Raw genomic sequence first — 18,047 nt, 5'->3', positions numbered from 1 at the left:
AGTTAAGAAATGAATGAGCTATGATCGATGGTGGAACAGACTCAATGGGCTGAATGGACTGAGTATGCATCATATTTTATGGAAATACCCTCTCATTCTTCTTAACTCCAGTCCGAAGTGTTTTATTTTCTTTTCATACATCAGTCCCACCCTCCCAGGCATCAGTCTGGTAAACCCTTATGGCAATCACTCCATATCCTTCTGCAGATAAGGAGAACAAAACTGCACACAATATTCCAGGTGTGATCTTACCAAGGCCTTGTAAAATTGCAGCAAGACATTCCTGCTCCTGTACTCAAATCCTCTCACTATGAAAGCCAACATTCTTAACTTCTAACAAACAACCTCATCCGTCCTGATTTTTATTTTATATTGTGGAATGTCAATTTTCTTATTTATAATAAAAATTCCTCTTGACTTGGTACCTGATGCAGACTGATATCGCCAATAGACCGATGTAAGCAACTTTCTATGAGGTCAGCGATAAGCACACTGTTTTTTGTACAAACTACAAAATCTAACCCAATAAAATCCATTGTAAGCTGTTGCCCACTTCGAAGAGCAACATTATCACAACTCCCACCATCACTGATTGAGTTTGAATGGGGAAAACAGGTAGCAACATACCAAAGCTATTATGGATATATGTAAATGGCCAAAATTTTGCCAAACAAAAGGCAAAGCCAGGCCTATCAGTAGGTAAAGCAGTAAGTAGAGCAGGAATCACAAGTGTCATGTGGATAGTGGACAATTAATTAGTTAAAGGTGAGGTCAGGAGGGCACTGAGTATGATAATAGATAATACGTGGGGCACAAATCCAATTATATATACAATGAATCAGTTAGGTATACCTTTCAGGGCGCCTGAAAGCCCAGCTTATGGTAAGAAATGAGTACAGAAACAAAGAAAAACATAAAAGCAAAGATGTTGGAAATGCTCAGCACATAAAGCAGCACTCCTGGAGAGAGAATCAAAGTTAACATTTCGGGTTGAAAACATTTCTTCAGAAGTAGAATAAGTTAAATATGTGGGGTGTAGATTAGAGTGGTGCTGGAAAAGCACAGCAGTTCAGGCAGCATCCGAGGAGCAGGAAAATCGCGTTTCGGGCAAAAGCCTTCCTGTATTCCTGATGAAGGGCTTTTGCCAGTAACGTTGATTTTACTGCTCCTTGGATGCTGCCCGAACTGCTGTGCTTTTCCAGCACCACTCTAATCTAGACTCTGGTTTCCAGCATTTGCAGTCATTGTTTTTACCCAAGTTAAATATGTGAATATGGCATAGATTTTGGACCAGATAGTGCTGTACCTTTAAGACAGTTGAATGACATCACATGTGACATTTCAGTATAAAGGTCCCACCTCATATTCAATCACTGTTGTGGCATGGAGTAAGTGTAGCATATTCAGTCACCTCTATCTAGGTAACAAATAGATCTGAAGAAGTCATACTTGACTCTGAATGTTAACTTTATTTCTTTCTCCACAGACGCTGCCTGACCTGCTGAGTTTCTCCATCATTCTGTTTCAAGTTTCCAGCACCTTCAGTATTTTGATTTTATATAGCTGCATAATGTACCCCAATAAGCACAGGACCCAGATTACGCATGGGTCTATGATACCGTCGTTGTGTAAAAAGTGTTAATAAATTTCTAGACATCACCTGCCCCAACATGATTCAAAATCTTTGTGGACAGTTTATGCAGATTATAAAATGTGGAAAAACCACTGAACACTCCAAAAAGTCTGAAACAAATTCAGTCGAAATGAGGCTGGAAAAGAACGAAAGGTGACTGTGTGTTTACTTGTTACCTTTTGTTTGCACAATCTGTGGGACTGTGGTGGAAGTTCGAAAATGAAGAGGGAGAGAGGGAGACACACAGAGGTGCACCGTGGAACTACACGCTGGAGGCGACAACCCTCCCCTCCTTGATTTGTAGCCCCGCCCCTTCCGTTCGGGAGGCTGGACCTCATCGGGTCACGTGTGTGTTCCTCTCTAACTTGCCCCCGGAGCTGAGGGTCCCGGGTGGTGGTTCCGGGACTGGGCGGCGGATTCTCAGGTAAATCCGGGCGGCGGCCGGGCTGTCTGTCGGTGGCTGTGTCTGGTGGGAGAGTCGAGGCTGGGGCTGCAGATACTGGGCCTGGTTTCAGGGCTGTTCCCGTCCCGAGTCTCTGTGGCGGCTCCGGGAGGTGGAATCTGAGTGAAATGTCATCCCAATCTGAAGCGGGTCTGAGTGAACCCGCCCGGGAGACCCCCTCCTCCCCCTGGAGAGGCCCCAAGCCCCTTGGGCTCCCCAGGTTCACGTCCCAACTCCCCAAACCACGCCCTCCTCCCCTCACTACGCTCCCCCCCCCCCCCCCCCCCATCAAAAGTCTAATTCTTCCTCCCTCCTCCCCACGTTATATTTGGAATTTATATCTCAGATACATTTGGTCACAGTCATCCTGACAAGCCAGCTGATGGAGTGACACAAACTCAGAACCCTCTGGAGTAGTAACTTCATTTGCACTCACTGAAATTACCTCTTGTTTACAGTTAACCATGGAATAGTCATAGGCACAGCGTGGAAACTGACCCTTCGGTCCAACCCGTCCATGCCGACCAGATATCCCAACCCAATCCAGTCCCACCTGCCAGCACTTGGCCCATATCTCTCCAAACCCTTCCTATTCATATACCTATCCAAATTCCTTTTAAATGTTGCAATTGTATCAGCCTCCACCACTTCCTCTAGCAGCTCATTCCATACACGTACCATCCTCTGTGAGAAAAAGTTTGCCCCTTAGGTGTTCAGATGCTCACCTACCTTTGATAGTCTGACAGTGTAACACTGTGATAAGTTTATAAATTGGTTTTGTTGCTCTAGTGTCTTGCTTGAACTTGTCACCACTCTACTTGTTTTGACAAGTTCAGATAAGTTAAGCTAATTTTCCTCAGGGTGCCCCGATTCATATTGAAGCAGGTTTAGTAATTGATGGCACAGACAAAATGAAAATAATGTTTTGTAATTTAGTTTTGTATTGCACAGGAACAGAGCCTCTACCAGAGGTTTGCAAACAGCATTATTGATTTGATCAACGTGAAGAAGAGCTGAGCTGGTTTTTTGTTACTGTGTTCACACTTTATCTGCAGATGAGCTGAATCTAATCAGGCACTTTGCTGCTTTATGTTCTTGTTTCACTGTCTCAATGCAACTTATTTGTCAATCTTGATCCCTAATCAAATGTGTGAGGAGCCTCTAAGCACAGGGCTGCGAATGAACTGAGGTTACCTTCTCCAGCTGAGACTTTAGGCAAAGAGTCACCTCACTTTACTTTCAGCCAATGTAAGGCACAAAAATAACCATTTGATTCAACTGTTCTGTGCAATTGTTTTAAAGTCTGAAATGAGAATCTGTTTGCCTGACTTAATCTCAACTCAATAACATTTTGTTCTTTTCTTCGTGAATATATCTAGTTTTCTCTTAAATGCATCTGCAATATACTGTTTACCTCACTACTTTTGATAGGAAGAATGGGGAGTGGCAATACAAACTAGGTGTTACAATTTTAAAGGAGATGCAAAAAGACGAGGGATTGTTTGCGCACAAATATTTGTTGAAAGCATGCCTGTTTAACAAAGTAGTTATTACAGTATTTCGGGTAATGGGCTTCATAAAGTCCATTAAAGGACTATGAGTACAAAAGTCAAGGAATTGTACTGAATCTATATACAGGTAGAACATTAGTTTGATTCCAGTAGATATATTCAGTACAAATCCAATTTACAAGGGGCATGAAAGCTTTGGAGGGGATAGAAAGAAATCTGGTACAATGGACTCTGACGAGGAATTACACGTATGTGGAAAGACTGAAGAAGCTCATCACCTCCTCAATATGCCTTGAGTAGAGAAGGCATATTGCGGATGCTAGAAATCTGATATAAAAGCAGAGTGCTGGACATCTGGCAGCATCTGTGGAGAGAAAGACGACAATTAACAGCAAGCTCGATTTGATAACATTATTCAAAGTCTTTGTTTTAAATATTCTAAATATAGAAACTCTGTAATTACTGAAAAGTGAAAATCCTAAGGAGAGAAATTTGAAAAGATTGGTAAAAGACCCTTAGAAAGAACAAACTTACTGTGCAGTGAGCATTTAGAATTTAGAAAGGGTGGTAGAAACAGAGACTTCAAATGGAAACTGGATAAATGTTTGGAAAGGCAAGTTGCATTGAAAAAGTAGGGCTAACTGGTTTGTTCCTTCAAAGAGCCAACGCAGTCTCGATAGTCAAAATCACAATGCACAGAAGGAAGTTAATTCAGTGTTTCATACCATGGTATGCACCTACCAGTTGACAATTTGGGAGCTCACGGGAGCCACTCTTTGAACTGAGTAACCCTTCTGGGCATCAGACATTCTGGTGGCTAGGGCTTAATACAGTGGGATTTGATAGTAGCAATTGTAGTTAGACTGGGAATGATTGTTGTATTAATACAAGTTTCATGGGCCTTACCCAAGGAAAGCAAACCATGTGCTTTCTATTTTTACATTCTCCTGCTGTACTTCTTTGCTGAGCTCTCATATTTCTGTTCTTATACAGCTGCTTCTGGTGATGCTGAAGTTGCGGCAGAGCCGTGCAGGATGAGCAGATTGCCGAATGTCCAGGATGAAGCTCGAGCTGATCATTTCAATTCCAGTGCTTCTCTTAGTACCACACATTCCATTCCTACATCTCAACTTGCAGCTAGATTAGAGCCTTACAGTGATAGGAAACCTATTTCTGATGTCAGGAGGACTTTCTGCTTATTTGTTACTTTTGACCTTTTATTTGTTGGTTTGCTGTGGATAATAGAATTAAATGTAAGTATTAAACTTCTTTTTAATGTAGGCTTCTGCGATCAAGTTAATACCTTTGTATATATCCCTGTGTATATTCTGCAAATGACTTGTTGCCCCTGGTACCCTTTGACAACACGTGCAGACTGGGTTAAGTTGATCAAATTGTTTGAACTGGATGAAGTGAGATGAGAGGCTCAGATAGAGAATTGAGATGAAGTGGTGAGTTAACCATGCTGGGAATGGATGGAGAGAGGATAGAGGCTTTGATAAAATATGGATAGCATGTTGTTAATAATTATAACCATCCGTCAATGAGACTAACAACTTTTTTGGAGATCAAAGGACCAAATATAATTTTTTGTATTTTAAAATAGTTTTATTTTATTGCCATTGTGAGAGTCTCCCTTCTTAAATCACTAAATGTAAGTTTGGCTGGTATCTCTGCACATTGCTAGTCACAAGTTTAACAACTTAGCCACAAAGTGTCACCTCACTTTACGCGCACACTCGATCAGTGTAAGGCACAAAAGTTACCATTTGACTTGATTGGTCTATGCAAGAAGGCAGAGTCGAGGTTATTTGTGCACAAATCTTTGATGGAAGCATGACTGTTTAACAAAGCAGTTAAAGCAGTATTTTGAATAATGCACTTTATAAAGCCAAATAAAGGACTGAGTACAAAATTCAGGAAAATGAACCGAGTCCATATCAAATACTAATTTGACACCAATTAGTTGCATTGAATCCAAGTCTAATTTAGGACGGGCATGAGCACTTTGGAGGGGACACAGATTTATTAAAATGGTTTCAGGAATGCGGAATTACAAGTATGTGGAAACTGCTCCTTTTGAGCAGAGAATTGCTGATTTGTTCTCAAAGTTTCTTTCTTGCTCCTTTCGTCCAGCTTTTCTCATATTTTAAGTTCTGTTTGCCACTCTAAATTTTCACATCTGTTCCTTAGATAGCATTAGCAATGTTCCATTGGTTGGATGACCAGACTACATACAGTGCTGTCTTGAAGAGATCTGATCATACTTTCTTTCAATAGTCAGAGGACATTCCAGCGTGTATTTTTTAAACCTTCATTAGTTTCAATTTAAATAGTTAATTTAATAAAATTCTGGAATTGATAGTTAGCCTCAGTAGTGGTGACCATGAAACTATCATTGATTGTTGTAAAGACCAATCATCTCGTTCACTAATGCCCTTTAGGAAAGAATATATGCCAGACCAGGCATTCTCGACTTCAGATCCCAACAATGTGGTTGACTCTAAACTACCTTCTGAAATAGCAGAGCAATTTGCTCTGGTCGAGAAGGCCTCTCGCTACCGCTAACTCGAGGGACATTCAGGAGTGTCACAAAACTTTGATCTTGCCAGAGATCTGCATGTTATGTTTTTTAAAAGACTTCTGATAGATAGCTTTCCTTGTGTGAACCTCATTTAAGCTTCCAGTATTGCTATACACTCAGCTTTAACCGAAATATAATGCTTTAGTAATTCCCAAAGGCCTGCCTAAACTCTACTCAGCAGCTGCCATATTACAAGCCCCTAGAAGTTTAAGTTTCCCATTCCTTGCACAACCAGCTAAGAACTAGTTTCCAGAATGATTGACCGCAGTGTTGATTTTTGCCAAAATAGACACTACTAAGCTTTAATTTCTTTCACGCTCCCAGTTTGCAATTGTCACATTTGAGTTTACCCCAGAAAGAATTGTCCCAATATATTTGGCCCATTACCATTTCCTCTTCACACTATGTACTTTTTGGATATGCATATTAAAGGAATGGGTTTCAGGGGGGCCATGTGTTGGACTAGTGGGTGAAAATGTCGCAACATTCCAAAGAGAGACACTCTGTCTCATGTTTTCCTAGTTCTTTTTTCTGAGGCTACTTGGATTTGCAGAACTGAAACTGATTATTTTGGTTTAGTTTAACTTAAGGTCAACTTAATGGGTCTTTGGCATTCATTCGCACTTAAGCTGATCACACTGGTTTGAGGTCTGTAAATCATTCAGATCTGTTTTGAATAATATAACATGATAATATAGACTCTTAGAAATTTCCAATGTGGTAAGAGTCCATTTGGCCTAACATGTCCAACTCTCTCTGATAGAGTTCCGCACCCTGACTATGCCCTCTTATTTATTTTTCATGATATTAGCTAACTCCATACAAATACACCCAGAGTAACAAAAAGCCATTTCTTTTGGATGTTCATTGAGTTATTAGTTCTAGATTTTCACGGTAAATCAGTATTTTGAAGAGTTTCAGAATGGACCACCACACTTACACTGGCAGTGATCCTATGGGAAATGTGATTAGTAACCGCAATGTATTGGAATATCACAAACTGTATTGATTCTTTTAGGATAGCTTGATAATTTTATTTTTCATGGAATGTAAAGTCAGCATTTGGTGCCAACTCTAATTGATGGTGATAATGAGGGCATTTCTTAGTGTTTACAAATTCATAGTGTTTAGAATATCTGGTCCATCTTTAACATCTGAATAACTGCCAATATATATCTGGATGTTTAACTCCCAGTTTCAATAACCATTGCTAGCAAAATAATTCCACTTGTGTCTTTTTGTTTTCTAGGTAGATGGTGGCATAATTCATAGTTTAGAAAGTGAAGTCATTCACTATGACTTCCATAGATCTTACTTTGATATCTTTGTGAGTAGATTTTCTCTTGAAATTCTTACTTAATGTGGCTTTAAATACTTTGCAGTTTTTAATCTAATCCTCTTTGACCTTCCCAGTTACTGGCAGTATTTCGATTCCTTATGCTGGTTATTGCGTACGCTCTGTGTAGGTTAAACCACTGGTGGATGATTGCGGTGAGTGCTGTAACAATATTGTTCTTGCTCCCTTTCTTAAGACATTGAAAATCTACTAAACATCAGACCGAAACTGCCCTTTTCTTGAATATTGGGCAATTGATGCAGTGAAAAGAAGCCATTATCATATCCATTTGGGAAATGTGTAGAATCAAATTCTTGTAAATTGGCCAGCAGTTTGCTGTAACCAAAGTCTTCAAGAGGGACCTCTTCTCAATCCAGTGACTTGGCAATTTACATTGAGTGATCTGTCAGCCTCTAATTTAAGTAGCTAATCTGGTGCACACAAAAAAAAAATTTACTTCAAATGTTGTTTCACTGTCCCACATACTCTTGAACAATGCAGAAACGGTGACCGCTGTAAGGGCTGGACAGTGCAGATAAGGTAGTGATGACTTAATTGCTATTGTGTGTGTCTGATCGAATGAATAATTTTGGATAAAGTATTATCATTTTCAGGAGTGGGGCCACAGCTCCATCTTTTAAAGAAGGTTAGATTAATCTTTCATCAGTACTGAGCAGTGAATTACAGAATCTATCCTATTACTGTAAATGCTTCTTGTCTTCACCGTTCTTCTCTTTCACAGATTACAACAGCTGTTACCAGTGCCTTTCTAATTGTAAAAGTAATTATTTCCAAGGTATGTACTGACTTTGCATCAAAATGCTGAATAAAATATTCTCTAAGGTGAGACTGACTGCCCTTGAAAGTCAAAGCAGCATTTGACCGAGTATGACATTAAAAAAAAATAGCAAAAATGAAGTTAGCTGTGTTGGAATCGGGTGGAAAAACTCTTCACATTTTGAACTAGTACATTGTCCAAAAGAAGATGGTTGTGATTGTTAGCAGTCAGTCATCTTACTCCCAGGCCACCACTGCCAATGTTTATCAAGATAGTGTCCTAAACCACCCATCTTCAGCTATCTCAAAGATCTACTCTGCAGTCAGAAGTGGGCATGTTTGTTAATGATTGTACGATGTTCAACACCAGACCTCAGAAGCAGGCTGTATATTCAACATTCAGAGCTAATGTGCACATAAATGTTACTAATCACTCAGATAATGGCAATCTCAAACTTGAAAGAATCTGTGATTCCCCTTGATTTAACTGGTGTTACCATCATGAATTTCTCACAATCAACAAACTGGCTAACCATTGACCAGAAACTGAACTTGACCATCCATTACAGTTAGACGCTAGGAATTCTACAGTGAACACCTCACCACCTGACTCCCAAAGTCTCCCACTATTTAGAAGGCAGAATTCAAGAGTGCAGTGGACTGTTCTCCAGTTTCTCAGATGGGTGCAACCTCCAACATTCCCCTAACTCAACATCACCAATGCACAATGCCAGCCGTGAGAACCATCTACAACATTAATTCACCAAGATTCCTTTGACAGTGCCTTTCAAACTCGTGCCCTCTAGCACCTAGAAGGAATGGAGCCCTGGGTTTTCTTTTTGTTAATCATCAGGAGATGTGGGCCAGCATTTATTGCCTATCCCTACTTGTCCTTGGAGGTGATGAGCTGTTTTCATGAATCATTGTGTGTAGGTACACCCACAGTATGTTGGGGAGGGAGTTCCAGGATTTTGACCCAATGACAGTGTAAGAAAGGTGAGGTAGTCCAAGTTAGGAGAGGAACTTGGAAGCGTCAATATTCCCGTACATCTGATGCCATGTCCTTTTAGATTAGATTAGATTCCGTACAGTGTGGAAACAGGTCCTTCGGCCCAACCAGTCCACACTGTCCCTCCGTAGAGTAACCAGCCCGGACCCACTTCCCTCTGACTAATGCACCTAACACTGTGGGCAATTTACCATGGCCAGTCCACCTGACCTGCACATCTTTGGACTGTGGGTGGAAACTGGTGCACCCGGAGGAAACCCACGCAGACAGTCGCCTGAGGCTGGAATGAACTTGGTACTCTGGTGCTGTGAGGCAGCAGTGCTAGCCACTGAGCCATCATGCTGCCCCTTAGATTGTAGTGGTAGTAGGTTTGGAAGGTGCTGTCTAAGGAACTTTAGCAAATTTCTGTAATACATTTTGTAGATGGTACGCACTACTGCTAGTATGTATTTGTGGTGGAGAGATTGAATATTTGTGTTGCTTTGTCATGGATGTTGTCAAGTTTTGGTGGGCATTGTTGCAACTGCACGTATTCAGACAATTAGGAAGTATTACATCACATTCTTAATTTGTGCCTTGTAAATGATGGACAGGCTGTGTGGGGTAAGTGACTCTTGGCAGGATTTCTAGCCTCTGTCCTGCTCTTGTAGCTACAGTATTTGTATGGCTAGTTTCTGGTTAATAGTAACCACCAGGATGTAAACAGTAGGGGATTCAGTAATAGTAATACCTTCAAATGTCATGGGGCAATGGATAGATTCTGACTTGAAGGATATGGTCATTGCTTGGCACTTTTGTAGAGTAAATGTTATTGTCACTTGTCAGTCCAAGCCTGGATATTGTCCAGGTCTTGCTGCATTTAGACATAGACTGCATCAGTATCTGAGGAGTCACAAATGTTACTGAATGTTGTGCAATCATTAGCCAGTGTTCCCATTTCTGACCCCTTATGATGGGAAGAAGATCATCAATGAAGATGGTTGGCTCTTGGATACTATTCTGAGAAATGTCTGCACTTATGTCCTGAAACCAAAATGTCTAAACTCTTAACAACTACAATCATCTATCTTTTGGTGCTAAGTATGACTCCAATCAGCACAGAGTTTTGCCACAGTTCCCATTGACTAGTTTTGCTAGAGCTCCTTGATGGCACACTGTCAAATACAGCCATGATGTCAAGACCCTGTAACTCTCACTTCACTCTGGAGTTCAGCTCTTTTGTCCATGTTTGAGTCAAAGCCATAATAAAGTCAGGAGCTAAGCAACCTAAGCAGAACTTTAGATTAAGTGTCAGTGAGTAAGTTATTGCCAAGTAACTGCTGATAAATGGCATTGTGAAAGATCCCTTCCATCATTCTACAGATAAGTGAGTGTGAACTGATGGGGCGATAATTAACCAGGTTAAATTTGTTCTGCTTTTTATCTACCGGACATATCTGCTGAGTGGATGCCAGTATTGTAATCATACTGTAACAGTGTGACACATTCTGAAGCATTGTTTCTGGAATATTGTAAGGGTCCTTCAAACACCACCATCTGGAGGCTCCTCTACAAACCACCCACTGTCCTGATTTGGAACAGTATTGCTGTTCATTCACTGTCACTGGCTCAGAATCCTAGAATTCACTTCCTTCTTGTACTGGGTATACCCCAAGGATTGTAGCAGTTCAAGAATGCGGCTCATAATCACTTTCTCAAGGGCAGTTAGGCAAGGCAATAAATTGAGCTTAGCCAGCAGCATCCACATCTTGTGAAAGAATAAATTCATTAAAAACTGAGGTTTTCTTCCATCACTATCTTTAATTTGTCAATGGTTTTCATTTTAATTTAGCTCTTGGTCCAAGGTACTGCCTTTGCTTATTTACTGCCAATCATCTCCTTCATACTAGCCTGGATTGAGACTTGGTTCCTGGATTTTAAGGTGTTGCCACAAGAGGCAAAGGATGAAAACAGTAAGTGCACCTACTGCTTCTTTGTGTTGTCTATTCCCCACAGGGTGTTCTCAGATAATTATAGGCATGTGATACAGATAGTACACAATAATTTGATTTGTAACACCAAATTTTGCAATGAAGCCAGTTCAAGTCATAATTTTATCCACAAGACATACAGCAGATGTAGGCCATTCAATGAGATCGTGACTGATCTGATAATCCTCAACTCCACTTTCCTGCCTTTTCCCCATAACCCTTGATTTATTTTCTATTTAAAATTCTGTCTCCGTCGTGAACATGGTTAACAACCCAGCTTCAACAACGCTCTTTGGTAAAGAATTCCAACAGATTTGCTATCATTTGAGAGAAGTTCCTCCTCATCTTTGTCTTCATGTGCGAATCCTTATTCTGAGATTATGCCATCTTGTTCTAGATAAGGGGAAACAAACTTTCCGTATCTACCCTGCCAAAACCCCTAAAAGTGCTGCATGTTCAATAAAGTCGTCTCTCCTTCTAAATTCCATTGAGTAGAAACCTAACCTACTCAATGTCACATCTTAAGACAGTCCCTCCATACATGGTGTCAGCTTTGTGAACCATATTTGCACTGCCTGTAATGCCAAAATATCTTTCCTTACATGAGGGAGCCAAAGCTGTTCAAAGTATTCCAGCTGTGATTTAATCAGTACCTTGTATAGTTTTAGCAAAATCTCCCTCTTTTTACGCACTATTATCTTCTAAATAAAAGCTGACACTCCATTTGTCTTTCCTATTACTTGCTGAACATGATGCTAACTTTTTATGATTTGTAGACAAAGGATCCTTTATTCCATAGCTTTCTGCAGTCTTTCTTCAACTCTTTTTTTTCTTCCTGTCAAAATGCCTTGCCTCACATTTTACCATATTCTATGTGCCAAGTTTTGTCTACTCAGTTAAACTGTCTATATCCTTCTACAGACAACCTCGCCATTAGCCTTCCCAACTATTTTTGTCATCTGCAGATAGTACATTAACTATCTTCATTCATGTAATCTATATATATATAAATATATATATATAAAAATATATATCGTAAATAATTGTGGCCCCACCACTGATCTCTGTAGCACACCAGTTATTACAGATTACTGTCCTGAAAATGGCCTCCTTACCCCAACTCGCTCTCTTTTATTAGTTAGCCAATCACCTATTCATGCTAACATACTACCTAGAACACCATGAGTCATATAGCCCTTGAGATGTACAACACGGAAACAGACCCTTCAGTCCAACTCATCCCTGCCGGCCAGATATTCAAACCTAATCTAGTCCCATTTGCCAGCATTTGGCCCATATCCCTCTGAACCCTTCCTATTCATATACCCATCCAGATTCCCTTTAAATGTTGTAATTGTATAAGCCTCCACCACTTCCTCTGGCAACTCATTCCATACACGCACCAACCTCTGCGTGAAAACATTACCCGTTTGGTACCTTTTAAATTTCTCACTCTTGCCCTAAACCTATGCCCTCTAGTTCTGGCTCTCCCACCCCAGGGAAAAGACCTTGTCTGTCTACCTTATCCTTGCCCCTCCATGATTTTTTAAACCTCTTATAAGATCATCCCTTAGTCTCCAGCACTCCAGGGAAAATGCCTCAGCCTATTCAGCCTCTCTGTGTAGCTCAAATCTTCCAATCCTGGCAACATTGTTGTGAATCTTTTCTGAACCCTTTCAAGTTTCACAACACCTTTCCGATAACAGGGAGATAATAATTGCACATAATATTCCAACAGTGGTCTGACCAATGTCCTGTACAGCCACAGCATGACCTTCCAACTCCTGCACTCAATACTCTGACCAATAAAGGAAAGCATGTCAAACACCTTCTTCACTATCCTATCTACATGTGACTCCACTTTCAAGGAATTATTAACCTGTTCTCCACAGTCTCTTTATTGAGCAACATTCTCTAGGACCTTAATATTAAGTGTATAAGTCCTGTCCTGATTTGCCTTTCCAAACTGCAGCACCTCACATTTATCTAAATTAAACTCCATCTGCCAATTAGTCCATCTGATCAAGATCCCATTGTACATTGAGGTATCCTTCTTTGCTGTCTGCTACACCTCCAATTTTGGTGTCATCTGCAAACTTACTAGCTACACCTCTTACATGCACATCCAAATCATTTATATAAAGGACAAAAAGCAGTGGACCAGCATCGATCCTTGTGGCACACCACTGGTCACAGGCCTCCAGTCTGAAAAACAACCCTCCACCACTGCCCTCTCTTCTACCTTTGTGCCAGTTCTGTATCCAAATAGCTAGTTCTACTTGTATTCCATGAGATCTAACCTTGCTAACTAGTCTTCCATGAGGGACCTTGTCAAATGACACCAAAATTGGAGGTGTAGTGGACAGCGAAGAGGGTTACCTCCGATTACAACAGGATCTTGACCAGATGGGCCAATGGGCTGAGAAGTGGCAGATGGAGTTTAATTTAGATAAATGCGAGGTGCTGCATTTTGGGAAAGCAAATCTTAGTAGGACTTATACACTTAATGGTGAGGTCCTCGGAACTGTTGCTAAACAAACAGACCTTGGAGTACAGGTTCACAGCTCCTTGAAAGTGGAGTCGCAGGTAGATAGGATAGTGAAGAAGGCATTTCTATGCTTTCTTTTATTGGTCAGAGTATTGAGTACAGGAGTTGGGAGGTCATGTTGCGGCTGTACAGGACATTGGTTAGGCCACTGTTGGAATATTGTGTGCAAGGATGTTGCCAAGGTTGGAGGATTTGAGCTATAGGGAGAGGTTGAACAGGCTGGGGCTGTTTTCCCCGGAGTGTCGGAGGCTGAGAGATGACCTAATAGAGGTTTACAAAATTATGAGGGGCATGGATAGGGTAAATAGACAAAGTCTTTTCCCTAGGGTCGGGGTGTCCAGAACTAGAGGAGATCAGTTTAGGGTGAGAGGGGAAAGATATAAAAGAGACCTAAGGGGCAACCTTTTCACACAGAGGGTGGTACATGTATGGAATGAACTGCCAGAGGAAGTGGTGGAGGCTGGTATAATTGCAACATTTAAGAGGCACTTGGATGGGTATATGAATAGGAAGGGTTGGAGGGATATGGGCCAGGTGCTGGCAGGTGGGACTAGATTGGGTTGGGATATCTGGTCGGCATGGACGGGTTGGACCAAAAGGTCTGTTTTCATGCTGTACATTTCTATGACTCTAAATGCCTTAAAGTCTATATAGATCATGTCCACTGCTTCGCCCTCATCAAACCTCTTCACCACTTCTTCAGAAAACTCAACCATGTTTGTGAGACATGATTTCCCTCGCACAAAGCCATGCTGTCTATCACTTATCAGTCCTTGCCATTCCAAGTGCGTGTAAATCCTGTTCCTCGGAATTCCCTCCAACAACTTGCCCACTACCAATATCAGGCTTACCTGTCTATAATTCCCTGCCTTTTCCTTACCACCTTTCTTAAATAGTGGCACCACGTTGGCCAACCTCCAGTGTTCAGCAGCTAACCTGTGACTATTGATGATACAAATATCTCAGCAAGGGCCCCAGCAATGACTTTCCTAGATTTCCACAAAGTTCTATTGTACACTTGATTATGTCCTGGGGATTTATGCACCACCACCTCTGTCCTATTTGCCAACGCTATCTCATCTGCCCTTTTTGCTGATTTCCTTCTTAATTATACACCTACTGCATTTATATTCTTTTTAAGAATTAACTTAATCTCTGCTGTCTATACCTAGCATATGCTTCCTTTATCTTTCTTAACCAAAACATCAATTTCTCTCATCAGTCAGCTTTCCCTACATCTACCAGCCTTGCCTTTTGCTCTTCCCTTATTAAGCAGCCTAATGTGTTGCCGTATCAATGCCTTCTGAAAATCCAAACAAATTACGTCCACTGTATTTCCTATATCTATCCTGCTGTTACATCCTCAAAGAATTCTGGTAAATTTATCAGTCCTGATTTTCTCCTTCATGAATCAACAGCATTCTACTCTTGTAAGATCATTTAAATCAATAATAGGTTTATTTATATACTGAATAGTATAATGCATGTCAGGTCTGTAAATTAAGTTATAACTTCTAACTTGTTGCTTTAGGCTTATAAACTCTAATAAATCGTATACATTTTTTTCCTTCCAGCATCTGTAATACAAGTATCATTATTTTTATTCTAGGAGTCTTTGTAGTGTCTGATGTATCAGAGCATGCACCTCTTCTTCCTGGCCCCCTATCTGATGGACAGTTTTATTCTCCTCCTGAATCTGTTGCTGGTGAGTATCATAGATGTGCAATGGAAATTGTGGGGAAGTTTCAACCTGTACAGGCTCATAACTGCCAATAATCATTAATGGAATGATAGGCTGTTAATTTGCAACAGATTTGTGTACATTTCACACAATGAACAATCATATTAAGAATATGGATGGTCTGATTAATTTCCACTTAAATATCTGATTGCTATCCTGACTGCAAATCTGCATTAATTGAACATTCATAGAAATTTCTGCTCAAAGGACACCCATGAGATGTTCAGGAAATGGCAGTTGTCCAGGACACTTCAGAAACTGAGTGGGCGTGTTATTCTCTGGTCCCATCTACTCTTCTCATAATAGCAGAAGTCTCTTTTTTTTTCTCACTCTGTGACATACATCATTCTTGAGAATTTGGGCTTCCAACTTATCCTCTTCCCTGCACAATTTATTTCCACCCATAAACTGACTATGCATGCTGTAATGTATGCTGTAGTCTGCAGAAAAAATGTGAATGGTTCTGAATCTAGTGCCTACTGGCACTGCATTCCCTTTCTTCGAACCTGTTATCATAGACAATTTAATCCTTAACACTTGGTGCAAGCCACTGAAACCCACCATCTCCTAGAACCAAATTCCTCCCATAGTCTTCCATCACTAACTAACTCAGCTGTCAGTGGGGGAATACAATGGGAGCAATTTCACCCCTCCAGATCTGCAGTGTCCCAACCATCTTCCACTTGCTGCATCCACATTGGTAGAAGAAAGTTTCTCTTCCAATGAAGTTCTGTCTTATCTGCACCATGAATAAAACCTTTGATCCCTGGCCTCCAGGAAATGATAATCTTGGTCATAATTTCTGAACTTTTTTCCATCTGTACTTCTACTGCTTTCCACTTTCCACTTCTCCTCCTAAACCCATCTCTTTCACGAAGTATTATGACCACTCATCAAATATTTATTTTTGTGTTTTGTCTAATCATGTGCCTGTGTAACCAGTTTTTATGTTAAAGATACAAATTAAATACAGATTATTGTTTTCCTAATGTATTATATATCATATTCCTCAGTGCTTCTGAAATTTAAGCATTCTTGCATGGAACGGGACCAGTCCTTCTGTAAGCAAGTTCTAAACAGTTAAGCATTGGTGGTACTACAAGGTACTTGTCCTTCACTGGTGTAGGTGTCATCAATTTATCTTTGACTGTGAACCAAGAGCCATGCTGGCTGGAAGCACATGCAGAAAATCCAAGTGTTAACATGCTCTCATAAGAATTGTGTTGGTTCACATGTTCACTAATAAGCTTGTTACCCAGAATGTTGGCAAAGGTTTTGTAACTTTTTTACAAACGCTGCAGTTTTTCCAGTTTGCTTTTACATTTGTTTTTTGCATGTTTAAAATAAGTTACAACCTATTCATATTCCTGAGTAAAATGCTACTGAATAGTTATTGTTATTCCTCTCCGAATATGCTTTCCTGCACCACAGGACAAAACTCAATTTCTGAATTGTATTGTGTTATGAGCAATTGCTGAGCATTTTTCAAATATGGTCTTCTGTTTTCTGGACAGTCTTTTGAAGTGTAAATTCAGTTCTAACCAGAACGGAAGAGGTTGAAGTGACGCTGATTCTCAGAAGTACATTTTTCTGAAGCGCAAAGCAGCTGTTAACCAATGACTACCCTGCAGTGTAACCATAGCTATTTGTAGGTTGGCTGATCAGGGTTGATGTGATCATTTTGCATTGAAGCTATCATGAGTGTTGATTTTTTTTTTATTTTTGCTTTGGAAATAATTCATTTTTCTCCATAAACTAGGATGCATAACTTATTGTAGGTTAATGAGCCCAATGTTCAATAGAAGACCCCCTTTCTGAGGGCTGTGCCATTTCAGTTGCCAATTCTTTGAACAATGTGCAGTACAGTAGGAGCACCATCTCTCCACCATATCCTCCCCTGTTCAGTTATTTTCATAGAGTTTGATTGAAATTTTTCTTTTGAGGGATTGATTCTCTGCTGCAGGGGCCTGTTTCCCAAATCTTGAGAGCCAACTCATGACCTTAAACCGCAGTGACCTTAAACTGCATTGTGTTAATTGCAGCTGTTTTGTCTGGGTTAAGTTGTTGCAGGTGTGAGTTGTGGGAGTTTAACTGTTTTTAACCACAGAACAACCACCGCTTCACTTATCTTGGGCTCTCTCCTTCAGAATCTGCTATAAATAAAAAAAAAATTCCAAAAATGTTTATCTTTAAGAGGAACCAAAAGATATAACTGCACAGGCTAGCTGTAACTGAAAGGATTGTCCATGCAGCATTTAAATATTCTGCTGAGTAAATATTTGAATGTTTTAATATGTTTGTGCTGTGCAACAAAATAAGTTAATCTCTTAAAGAGCCTTGCCAGGGGACAGTAAGACAACGGTTGGGGTAACCTTTGCAATTATAATAAATATCCATTTACATTTATAGGAAAGATGTTGAGACAATGGATATGTGCAGGACAGATACACTGGACCACTGCCTGCAGGAAGTTAGAAATGTGAAAAAGATCTAAAT

The 18,047-nt window shown here is 40.4% G+C and overlaps 1 protein-coding gene across 3 annotated transcripts in view; it reads left to right on the top strand.

The window, feature by feature from the left end:
* Positions 1 to 1,936: 1,936 nt before the first annotated feature.
* stard3nl (STARD3 N-terminal like) overlaps positions 1,937 to 18,047 on the top strand; it is a 30,378-nt gene continuing 14,267 nt past the window's right edge. The window contains exons 1-7 of one of the 3 annotated variants that reach the window (XM_072571026.1): positions 1,937 to 2,057; positions 4,580 to 4,839; positions 7,420 to 7,497; positions 7,584 to 7,661; positions 8,249 to 8,302; positions 11,124 to 11,244; positions 15,420 to 15,515. In XM_072571026.1, coding sequence (XP_072427127.1) covers positions 4,621 to 4,839; positions 7,420 to 7,497; positions 7,584 to 7,661; positions 8,249 to 8,302; positions 11,124 to 11,244; positions 15,420 to 15,515 — 646 coding nt within the window. In that variant the 5' untranslated portion in view covers positions 1,937 to 2,057; positions 4,580 to 4,620. Of the gene's footprint in view, positions 2,058 to 2,357; positions 3,324 to 4,579; positions 4,840 to 7,419; positions 7,498 to 7,583; positions 7,662 to 8,248; positions 8,303 to 11,123; positions 11,245 to 15,419; positions 15,516 to 18,047 lie in introns of those variants that run through there. The other 2 variants (XM_072571027.1, XM_072571029.1) reach the window with 2 other exon arrangements.

Source organism: Chiloscyllium punctatum, chromosome 5, assembly GCF_047496795.1.
Source record: "Chiloscyllium punctatum isolate Juve2018m chromosome 5, sChiPun1.3, whole genome shotgun sequence".
Classification (NCBI taxonomy): Eukaryota; Metazoa; Chordata; class Chondrichthyes; order Orectolobiformes; family Hemiscylliidae; genus Chiloscyllium; species Chiloscyllium punctatum.
The sequence above is the reverse complement of the archived record's forward strand: the minus strand, read 5'-3'. Positions and strand labels throughout refer to the sequence as shown.